General features: G+C 37.7%; 1 protein-coding gene across 1 annotated transcript in view; it reads left to right on the top strand.

The window, feature by feature from the left end:
- Positions 1-4,586: 4,586 nt before the first annotated feature.
- The window catches only part of LOC121321940 (carboxypeptidase O-like), a 12,446-nt gene continuing 4,961 nt past the window's right edge, over positions 4,587-12,071 (top strand). The window contains exon 1 of the mRNA XM_041261330.1: positions 4,587-4,759. Within this exon, the coding sequence (XP_041117264.1) occupies positions 4,587-4,759 (173 nt within the window). The remainder of the gene's footprint in view (positions 4,760-12,071) is intronic.

The raw sequence follows: 12,071 nt of genomic DNA, 5'->3' as shown, positions 1-12,071 counted from the left end.
TCTCTCTCTCTCTCTCTCTCTCTCTCTCTCTCTCTCTCTCTCTATATATATATATATATATAATATATATATAATTTCTTCACATTACTGTGATCTCGGGGTGTACAGACACTGGGGTATGTCAAATTCGCGCCACAAAGACATTTCTCATAGTTTCCCAAGTTACTCTGTACTCTGGTTTACAGTGCAGCACTAACATGAAACGAGGAAAAAACCAACCAATTACACATTTCTTTCTGAAGAAGCCTACTCTTGGTAAGAATCAGTGTTAAGTGAATTTATCATTTATATTGTTGTTTTTCCCTTGTGCAATGTAATGTTTAGCTGAAATACGTTTTGATAAATCTTTTTTTTCATGTAGAATGTTTTGACGACAGCACAGCTAAAATCTAAATACCTGTTTTTATGATGACATTAAACGTGTAGCTAAACCTGGATAGCTGGCTGTATGGTTTTATTTTCTCGTCACTTTAACTGGACAGTCAGTTCGTCGAAGTATCACCCTACCTGCCATAGCATAGCGTTTTATTATAGCATAATGGCTGTGTATTTGCATCTATTGCGACTCGGCCTGTGCGCTAGGCAGGAGACACTTTCTTACACAGAAAGCTACATTACAGTTTATAGCACAAATGAACCGCCTCACTGCCACTTTGAACCTTAGCACCCTGTCAATGATATAGCCCACACACTTTGAGATGGTGTCTTCACTTATTTATTTGACAGACACCTTTGTCCTTCACATTTAATGTGCAGCTGTATTGTGTCAGTCAATTTCCATTGCTTCATTTTTACAAACCATTTAATTAGAGGTTCCTCTTATATTATGCGATGTTCACCCAAAATTTTTTTTTATTTTTTATATTATGGTAAGTCTATAAATTGTCCGAGGCTAAGGTAGAATTGCAAACAAGAAAAGTGTCAACTGGACACTTTTCTTGTTTAAATATCAGCTGTTCCGTTATTTAAGTGAAAACTGTCAGCAACCAAAATGTTCTGAGCAAATACACATCTGCTGCATGTATTCATTTGACCAAGGACACATGGAAACTTGTGGTGGCTGTCAATTATAGAAACTATATGGTAATGCGTGTTCTTTCAATGTTTACCTGGGTGGTTGAAAATGTTAAGTAATTGTATTTCCAGTTTGCATTAGAAGTGAAGTTACTTTCCTAGCCCTAGGGTTTTAGATTTGTATGTATGTATACTGTGGCTCATTTTTGTGTGGTTTATCGTGGTGTAGCTTCTGGTCTGTGAATGGTATGGAGTTCTCACTATATTAAATGACATAATAAGACAATCTAGCAGAGCAAATATTCACTGCCATCACCCCTGTCACAACTCTGATGAAATAGTTTATTTACAGTCATCGCTGGTCTTACCTAACAGTCACCTTTTATCTACTGAATGATCTTACTGTCTTACTCGTTTTAGTCTCTATTTCATCTTTTCATTTTTACCTGTGCCTTTGTCTAACTTTAAGTGTCTCGCTTTCCCTCTTTAGTGTTTACTATCCTATTCAGACAGAATCATAACAAGGTAATTACAGTAATATGTTTAATGTAATAGTAATAATGCTATTATTGAACTGTGTTTCTTGGAAATAAGGGAGTTCAACAATCCCAGATAATTAGTGTTAGAATTGTTCACCTAATAGTGGATCATTTGTGAGATTCACAAATACGGTGTGATCTCAAGTTTACATCGAGAAATAAAATGCCATTTCAAAGGTTGATAAAGATCGATAAAACACCCCCGATACAAAAATAAATGAAAATCAGTGTATAGCCAATAAACACCGGAAAACAATGGAAAAAACCTACAACAAAAAATAAATAAAATAAAAACTACAATTCCCAGTGCAGTTGATTTGTTCTGAATACTTTAAACCCACCCCAACTATTGATTGGCAGCACATTCCTAGATTTTGACTACAGACTCTGCTTGTGAGGTTTAAAATGAGATTACAATTACAGTTGGGGGCTTGTTTGTAGGATTTAAAGCTGTATTACAGTTACGATACAGAGGATTTAAAATAGAATTGCAATTTTTTGCTAACTGTGACAGAAATACAATGAATCTTGGTTGTAAATCTCCCTCCCTACCTGTGAGGGCATTAAGCAGTGAGAACAGAGTTCTTTGGATGGGATGACCTGACAGTTCTTTCCCTGGGTCGGGAAGCTGGTCAGTCATGAAGAAGGCGAGACTCCATTGCAAGAACGTATTGACCCAGAAGGGAAACGATGTAGCAGCCACAGATTGTAATGACAGCTGCACTCGTTAACCAAGGGGTCATGCGTGACAGCAAAAAAAGAGGATGGATAATCATAATCTGCTCCTTCGCTTGGATTAAAAACTATTGAACCATAAGGACTGTGTGAGAGACCCTGTGAGAAAGAATAAAGATACATTCATAAGTGTTTTGTTTTGTTTGTCTGTAATTGTTTTGTTGTGTATTACTAGATGGCTAAACACGATTCTGGAGCTGTCACCAAGAGCCAGTACTAACCTGGAACAGCACTGCACGATTGTCACTAAATAAACTGTATCACCCACCACGAGCACTACTGCGCGCACCCAGGACTGGTGACCGTGTTAGTACTATTGTGGGGCAGATATTTGTGTTTATTATTTGGGACTGCAACCCGTTATTATTTACACTGCGCAGTACACATTGTTGTGTATTGCCGGGGTCTTGTTATTTGGTCGCCAGACCTGGATACAACAAAATACCTTTCCAACTGGATTATAACTCTCCTTGTTTGTTTATTGCACACTGCATCACTCCTGCACCTGTACACAATCACTGCTGCTGCTGGAGGCACTGGACAGCAGACGGGAGACAGAGGAGAGAAAGAGGGAGGAGCACTACACTGTGTTCATTGAACAGATAGGGCTGACATTTTTCACAGCACCAGCTCCTACAGGAACATCAGCAATGTCGGCACCGAAGGCTCGGCAATGAAGATGTCGGTGGAGGATGACTGAGAGACATACCTGGTTGCATTTGAGTGGATGGCCACCACATCATCATGGCCGTGGGATTATATTTCAGTATAAAAATAAAGAAACTACACCCAAGTTATCAAGTAATTTTTTATTTTTTAATTTAAAAAGAAAATGCATATTACAAATACAACTTTGATATTAAGAATTTTATTTGGGAGGGAGGGAGACAAAAAAATTACCTTCCCTATTGTGCTGTATTTATTTATTTAACTACCCTGCAGTTGAAGTGCTGGGCTGGGGCTCCTCCAGATTATTCTCCTCCTCCTCATCCTCCTGTAGCAGCTCTTGCTGAAGGAGGTCCTCCTCCACGGCGTCCATGCTCTCGATCTCCTCCTCAGTCAGGGTCCTCCTCTTCAGTGACTGAACCAGATGCTAGTACTGATTGTCTCCACCAATTTTCAGGCTTATACACACCCATAAAACATTAAAATAAATCCAAGTTAATAATAATAATAATAAATAATAATAATAATAATAATAATAATAATAACAAAGATTATCCATCCTTTTTTACAAATAGAAAAAAGTAAAGTAATAATAATAATAATAATAACTGTTCTTTACACACATACACAAATTAAACTAATAATAGAATACATAGCTAAATAATAATAATGACTACAGCTAAATAATCTCTTATTTACACACACACACACACACACACACACACACACACACACACACACACACACACACACACACACACACACACACACACACACAGCAAACTAATAATGGCTAAATGATAATAATAAAAACTACAGCTAAATATGTTTGGTTTTTTACATAGGCTACATACAAAGTAAAAACAAAAACTAAACCAATAATAAAAATAACTACAAAATAATTATTCCTCATTCTTTTACACATTGAATAAAAAAAATATTCAGTTAAAAATAATAAATGCATAGCATAAACAATAATAACAACTACAGATAAATAATGAATCAACTAGAAAAGGTAAACAAAAATGAGCTGTAATACACAGACGTACATAAATACCTAACTTGGCATCACATGCGATAGACCTATTTAGTTTAGCCTTCTCTCCTGAGGAGAAACAAGTTCAAAAAATGGAAAAACAAATCTCAAATAAAAACATATATATGAAACTAACTATAAGAAAGTTTTTTTTTTTTTTTTTAACGTGATGTTGGTACAGTAGTCTACAGTCATAAAAGTTAGCCCTGCCCAGCAAGCAAGCAAAGCAAGAACGCGCACACACACACAGACACAAATGCAGATGTACTCAACACATAAAAACTAATATGAAGTTGAAAAAAACAATAATATGGCGAATTAGCCCAAGTAATTATCGTTTATATGATATGTAGATTATCACTCTTGGAATTGTAAAGCCAAAAAAAAAACACTTAAAAAAAAAAATAAATAAAAAAAGTTTGCTGGTTGGACAGCTGAGATATGACTTTGTTTTGTCATCATAAAGTTATGAAATTACAGCGCATTGGCAGCAAAGAGTTAAGGGAGAGGTACTTTATCATGGAGGACTAGGGGCACATTGACAATCGATTTTTGATAGCTGTGAGTCAGGGAACAAGAAAAGGTCACAGGAATGGATGCCGGATGTGGGGAAGCTGGAGGCTGATGAAACTGTGAATTCTGAATATCTGATAAAACTGAAGAAAGACTTCCGTGACGAGATCCTCGAAGGGGCGAAAAGCAGCCTTTCTGAAGAGTTCAAATTAGGGAAAGCAGGATTTCAGTCGATATGGGTAGACAAGAGCAGGAGGCAGGAGGGGAGCTCTTGAGGATCCATCGGAGTGTTCAGTGAAATGCAGGTATGGAAAGAAGGGTTGGAGAAGGAAAGGACATTAAGTGAGGGAGCCAAGTGAAGAGAGTCTCTTGTGTGGACGATGAAGGCTAGGATGCAATCTTGGTTGAACATGATTTTGAGCGCAGAAAGTTGAGAATGTTGACTAGCCGCTAGTGTAGGATAATGTAGTGGCTGGGGCTAAGGCTGCAGCGATGTAGTGTCGGGTGGTTTGCTGGAGGTTGGAGAGTGCTGGGTTTAGTAGAGCAGGAGCAGTTGGAAAGGTGGGGTTTGCAGAGGGGATGGAGATGCTGAAGGGACCAGTTGGGATACACGATATCTGTAGACAAAAAAGAGAATCAGCAGCAGTATGATGGGTACCAGGAAGGTGGCAGGCTTGAATTATAATATTGCAAAAGACTGAGATCCAAATTAGACGTTGAAGTAGTTGAATGATGAAGGAGGAGAAAGAGTGTCCTCTGTTGATAGTGTGGACAGTGGCTTTGTTCTCGCAGTGAGAGAATTGATTTCCTTGACCATTGGTGCCCCCAGAGGTGGGCAGCTGTAATGATGGGGTAAATTTCAAGAAGAGCTGTAGATTTATGTGGGGGGGTAAACTGGATTTCAGGGGGCCCTTTGCTGGAGAACCATTGGGAACCAAGAAAGCCGCCGAATCTGATGAATGAAAAGAGAGCGAAATCATGGGATACTGAGGTGTAGCTCTATTATATTAACTTTGGTGGTGGTAAAGATATACTGAGGAGAGAACTTTGTGGTAGATTGAGAATGCAAGGATGAACTCTCCGAGGGTTATATTTTTTATAAGGCACAGGCTGCAGGATTTGAGGGTGGCTGACAGCTCCCCACAGTCCACAACACGGTGGTCCAAAAACTCAAATGTAGCAATAAGAAAGGAGACTAAATTAATATCCTTACCTTCTGTTATTTGCTTTTGAATATTTGGAGAGAGAGAGAGAGAGTGGTGCCTGATGGTAGAGGCTGAATGAGAACTGGATGCAATACAAAATAGTATTCAGGTATTTCAATGGTAGGGACTGGGGCTGAGGTACTGGAAGAGGAAGCTGCTGCAGGCTAGGAGGTTGAAGACAGGCTGTTGTTGCTGAAGGGGTGTCGCAGCTTTCGAGGTTGTCTAGTCGCACATTAACAGTTGAAATGGAGTTGGCTATGGACTGTATGAGGTCTTTCAAATCATTACAGATAGTTTGGTGAAGATGAATATGAGTATCTTGTACCAAAGCATAGAACTGATTTGGCTCTGTGGGGTGGGTGCAGTGCACAGAGTGTGTGTGTGGGGGGGGGGTCTGCTTGTGGTTGCTTGCAGGTGAGGAGGGAAACTACAGGCTCAGCAGACATTGCTTTGCAATACAGATTGAAGAGAGTGAACTGGTCACCGCCAATGGGAATGTTGGTTCATTTGAGAATGTTTTTAAAAGTTTGGCAATGGGCCAATCTTTGTAATGAAGCTACAAAGGAGGCTGAGAGGTAAACTGGTGTTTTGAATGGCGCGGCCTCTGGGCTGAAGACCTGATATTCAGAGAGGTGGCTGGTAATGGAGCCACTGAAGTAAGCGAGAGAGACTGCAGGATGGAGCAGATCAAGGGAGCAGGTAGGAAACATTATTTGGTGATCAGAGTTGTCCAAATCAGACAAGAGAACAAAGCGACAGAATTAGCCATATTTCGAAGTGAAGCACAATTAAAGAGTCTACACATTAGCTAGAAAGCAAAACACTAGACAGACAAGGAGTGTGAGATTCGGGTTTAAAGAGGAGGTTAATAATGATAGACATTAATTAAACAGCCCCAGCTCCTGCCACTAAATGCACATATATGCTTACCTTCCAGTATATGGAAGTGTAGTGTCAAAAAATAAGAAGTGTCTTCGACCAAACAGCAAACAGTTTTCCAGAGACCCTCAGAGCATGGACCACGTCAACTTGCAAGATCAACTTCAATAGTGGTGAATGGGGTCTTGCTCTGGGTTTATATAGGCTTTTCCCTCTATTGAATACAGCGGACCCAATTAAATCTGATCATCAATCTGCCTTGACAGATCTTATCTGTATTATTATATATTCTAGTAGAATCCGGTCAACTCTTTTTAAAACTAAATGGAGTTATAAAAAACATTCAAAATTAATTGAATACAAGTCCTTTCCAAAATATTGGAACATGATCTCATGGTTCTTATTTTCAACCCCTCCTTTCTCTAAAAAGTCAGGTGAACCAAAGTTCACAGGATCTTTGCTACAATACAATCCAATACGATACATGTTTATATGTGTATTAAAAGAGATGCTGTTTTATATATAACATCAACTTTTTGTGTGATTATATTAACCTGGGTCTACACTATATTCCCTCTAAGCAGCATACCAAATCACCTTTTCAGATTAGTTTACTTTCATATACAAATGTGTGTATTAGACAAAGACTGTAGGGGTTTGTCATAAGCCTTTGAACAAAAACCACTAAGCATACAGTGGTTAGTTCAATTACTGAACATGTTAAATATAATAGTCTTATATTTAACTGTACCATGCTTGGACTAAGCTGACCTCTCTGTTACTAAAAAGTCACCTGCGCAAGCAGGTTTCAGAAACTCTGTTTACTTGCCAAGACTATTGTTTTAATTAATATGAAACTCCACTGTAAGTGCTTTTCCAAATTCACCGCATGAAGTCATTTTTGGCTCATAAATATCATCCCAATTAAAGTCGCTACCTTTCTGATAAGAACCAATACCTTAGGCAGTGTTTATATTTTAAATGAAATGCTTGCTTTGGCTGCCAAGTTTTAAGGCCTTAGATTCAAAACATCTAATGACCAGTGAGTCTCGCTTTGACTGCCAAAAAAGAACATGTCATGCCCAGCACCACTCTGCTATAAGCAGGAAAAGGCATGGATACCAATTTAATTACACTGTGTAACATTTTTTTTTTGTTGTTGTTCCTGGGTAGTAAGTGTTATTTCCTAATTGCTTATGCCTCAGAAGTATAGAAAATGGCTATTATTCCCCACAAACTTTGCTTTTGTGACCAGGACAGTGATATTTCAAAATATCACTATTTCCAGTGGGAAAACGGGCAAATGTGTGTCTTTTCATTCACATAAACTCAGAAAAAAAACATATGAATCCAAATTAAGATGTATTTATACTAAAGTAATACAAAAATGACTACAAAAGATTTAGAAGTGAGTAGTTTTTCAAGATTTACGATTATACTGTATTTATATATTTCCAGTTCAGATACTTCAATAATTTTATTTTATCCATTGATCTGTTATGAAGTCATTTAAGCTTTCAATGGAAGGTCCAGTTATTTTCATCTAAATTCAAGCCAGTGTTAACATATTAGAATATAATAGTTTTACAGTGACTGAACTAAGTCTGACCTTTTTCTCTGTTCACACAAAATCCAGTAGAAGCAGGTTTTTAGACAACCTCTCCTTTTGCCAATTTTACTGTTGATTAATATGAGACACTACCCTAAGCATTTTCTAATGCTCATTATTTTAAACCAATCTTTAGCTTAACTCAGTAAAACTGCCCTACGCTCTGTGCCCCTTCCTCTTCTTGCCAGGTTCTAATTAATGTCTGTGATATATAGAAAATTTTTTTATTTTAATATAAACTCCTTCATTCTGTTATCTTAACCTATTTCTGCAGGCTCCTTCACACAGGCTGCATCCAATAGCTACCTACAATATTTCCTCCTGGGTATACATATATATTTGAAAAGAGTAATACAGTATTAATATAATTATTGGCAAAGAGTATATCATATTATTTCAATCAATACATGTTAGTTTAGAACACCACAACAGGCATTTTCATCCAACGCTTTACATCACAGGTGTGGGCAACCTGTGATGTAAAGGTTGGCAAGACACTTGTACACGTTTGGCAGGAACACACATTCTAGCTTACCCAAATGAACCCATGTCACTGGATGACCACTATCACAACCCACACATTCAATTCTCTTTACATCCCGTGGGTCTACGTTCAAGTGTGAAATTGGCATCCCTTTTGGACTATTACATTCAAACAGAATTCTACAGTGTCTGACTAAGTGACTACAGGCGGGCACTGTAACTGAATCTGGGTCCTTAAAGAACCACTCACCCTAGCAACTGAGACCTGCCATGCAAAGGGTTCTAATGATTTATAGCACAAAAGGGACATGTCAAGGCTACCTGTGACAGTATGCCCCATTTTCAAATTATGTAGCCATTTTTAGCTATGATCGCCCATTCTGAAAGAATAGGCTTTGGCACACAAAATAACTTTTTCGTCTGTTTTTTACGCTTATTATTCAAGCACCCGAAAGTTTGCACTCCCCATGTTGCACGCTATGGATTTTCACCGCCGTATCCCATAAATCCATGTATGCATCTATTGGCCTATCAGGAAAATCAACTACTTACGTCATGTTGCTGACTAAACGGCTCCAATATGTCAGCTCCTTCAAATGTTACTTAACCCAGAAATTGAAAACATCGCTAAACATGTAACTTGTTGACCAAATCGGAGCAGCAAGAAGCATTTATTGGATATGGGGAGCACTTAGATAGCTTTGTTAATTTTGGGTACAGGTTACCAAATAGTGTCATGATACATACATGGCAATTTAGACGTAAACTCTGCACAATGGCCTAATGCTGTCACAATATAGTTGCTAAGGCGCCAGAATTTAATGTCACTTATAAATAATTGTTTATTTTTTTTGTTATCTCTTATCTGTTGTCTGCCCAAGCATATTTCCAGTAAACATTATAGAACTGTATTATCAGTTTAATAACTTTCCGAGGGTGGATTAGCCTTGAGAGCAACCCATGCACATCAATAAAACATAGAAATCAGTTAAGTAATTTTCCATCATCAGTTACATTTTATGCAGTACATGGTTTTGAAGTTTGGTTTGGGAGGACAGAAAGCCCCCAAAGATATCCAAATCAACCAATAATCTGACTGCCTACCCAATTAACTCCTATACTACCTTTGGTCTTATTTTCCAAAACAATATGGCCTTTAGCCAAGTTTTCAAGTAGCATGCACAATAAACCCAACACATAACCGTCTTGTTAAATTTGCAGACGACACAAAAGTAGGAGGAGTGGCAAACACTGTTGCAGCAGCAAAGGTCATTCAAAATGATCTAGACAAGATTCAGAACTGGGCAGATACATGGCAAATGACATTTAATAGAGAAAAGTGTAAGGTACTGCACGCAGGAAATAAAAATGTACATTATAAATATCATATGGGAGATATTGAAATTGGAGAAGGAATCTATGAAAAAGACCTAGGAGTTTTTGTTGACTCAGAAATGTCTTCATCTAGACAATGTGGGGAAGCTATAAAAAAGGCTAACAAGATACTCGGATACATTGTGAAAAGTGTTGAATTTAAATCAAGGGAAGTAATGTTAAAACTGTACAATGCACTTGTAAGACCTCATCTTGAATATTGTGTGCAGTTCTGGTCACCTCGCTATAAAAAAGATATTGCTGCTCTAGAAAGAGTGCAAAGAAGAGCGACCAGAATTATTCCGGGCTTAAAAGGCATGTCATATGCAGACAGGCTAAAAGAATTGAATCTGTTCAGTCTTGAACAAAGAAGACTACGTGGCGACCTAATTCAAGCATTCAAAATTCTAAAAGGTATTGACAGTGTCGACCCAAGGGACTTTTTCAGCCTGAAAAAAGAAACAAGGACCAGGGGTCACAAATGGAGTTTAGAAAAAGGGGCATTCAGAACAGAAAATAGGAGACACTTTTTTACACAGAGAATTGTGAGGGTCTGGAATCAACTCCCCAGTAATGTTGTTGAAGCTGACACCCTGGGATCCTTCAAGAAGCTGCTTGATGAGATTTTGGGATCAATAAGCTACTAACAACCAAACGAGCAAGATGGGCCGAATGGCCTCCTCTCGTTTGTAAACTTTCTTATGTTCTTATGTTCTTATTTGAGTAAGTTATGGGAGTTGTTCTAAACTGTTGAACGTCATAATGATTTATCATAATGACAATCACAAGCAGCCAACAAAGTCATCTTCTGTGAACAACATTAAGTTTGTTGTGTAGTATACCACAATATATCATATGGTTAGCCTCTGTAATCAAATTCCTTCCCGTTAAAAAAAAAAACGAAAAAAAAACCGCAAAAGTCATAATTTAGTTTGCCAAATGCCATTTAACTACTGGTACTATGGGCTCTGTTCAGAATGTTTTTCTTCAAGTCTGTTTTTCAAAGTCTGAGTAAAATCAAGTTTGATATTTGCGAAACTGTTCTTTACTGTTGTTAATGAAACCACCAAAACGATTTATGAATAGAGAGCCCTGTGCTTCTAATCAGCAGAAGCACACTATACATGTTTACTGAAAATGGACTTGCTACTCAATCTCAGTGTCACTTTCTGTTCTAACACAATCTGAAGTATGACTTGCAGAGGGAAAAGACTAAAGTCATAATTATCTAACCATTTTCAGCGCTGTGGTTTTCCCTGAATGGGTCCATTCCACTTGCCATATTGATGCTTGACTGTAATTTCTCTGTTCTTTGTTATCCCACCTCTACTAATAGCCCCTACTTAACCAGGGATGCAAATTTGGCATTGTGGCACTAGATTCTAGCCTGGGGTACCTCGTATGAATTAATTTTATGATCAAAGTGTTGTGTAAACAATGCTCATGACATACCGTAGTTAATCCATAAACAAACACAGCACTCCAAGAACAATGTTCATGAACTATTCTTTTTCTGTAAGTGCAATGTATGGACATATATTTTGTATAAACTTAAACTTAACAGCTGTATCTGTTAATAATTGATATGTCCTTGCCATAAAACTATCAATTTTTTTATCTTTACTAGTGTATTTAGGGGTGTTTAATCTGCTGATATTGTTCTTCACAGCTGGTGGTTGAAGACAAACTAAATTTATGTTTTCTACATTCAATATAAAGAAAGAGAAGCAGAGCTTCCATCAATAAAAGGAATCAAACAGTCAAAGTACAGTGGGAGGTAACTGATTTTTGAACCCTTATCAGATTTTTCTATGTATAAATTACGTAAATCTAACAGTGGCTTCAATTTACCTGCCTGCTCTGTATTCACCACATTTCAAGAGTATTAGAGAAATAAACAATGGATTGGAACATAAGGAGCACCTGCATTTTGATTTTCTTATTTCCATTGCTGCAGAGCAGTAAAGTGACATATGATGGGTGAGTACAGTAACATACAAATAGTTTGTGTGTGTGTG

Source organism: Polyodon spathula, chromosome 10 (genome assembly GCF_017654505.1).
Source record: "Polyodon spathula isolate WHYD16114869_AA chromosome 10, ASM1765450v1, whole genome shotgun sequence".
Taxonomy (NCBI): domain Eukaryota; kingdom Metazoa; phylum Chordata; class Actinopteri; order Acipenseriformes; family Polyodontidae; genus Polyodon; species Polyodon spathula.
The sequence above is the reverse complement of the archived record's forward strand: the minus strand, read 5'-3'. Positions and strand labels throughout refer to the sequence as shown.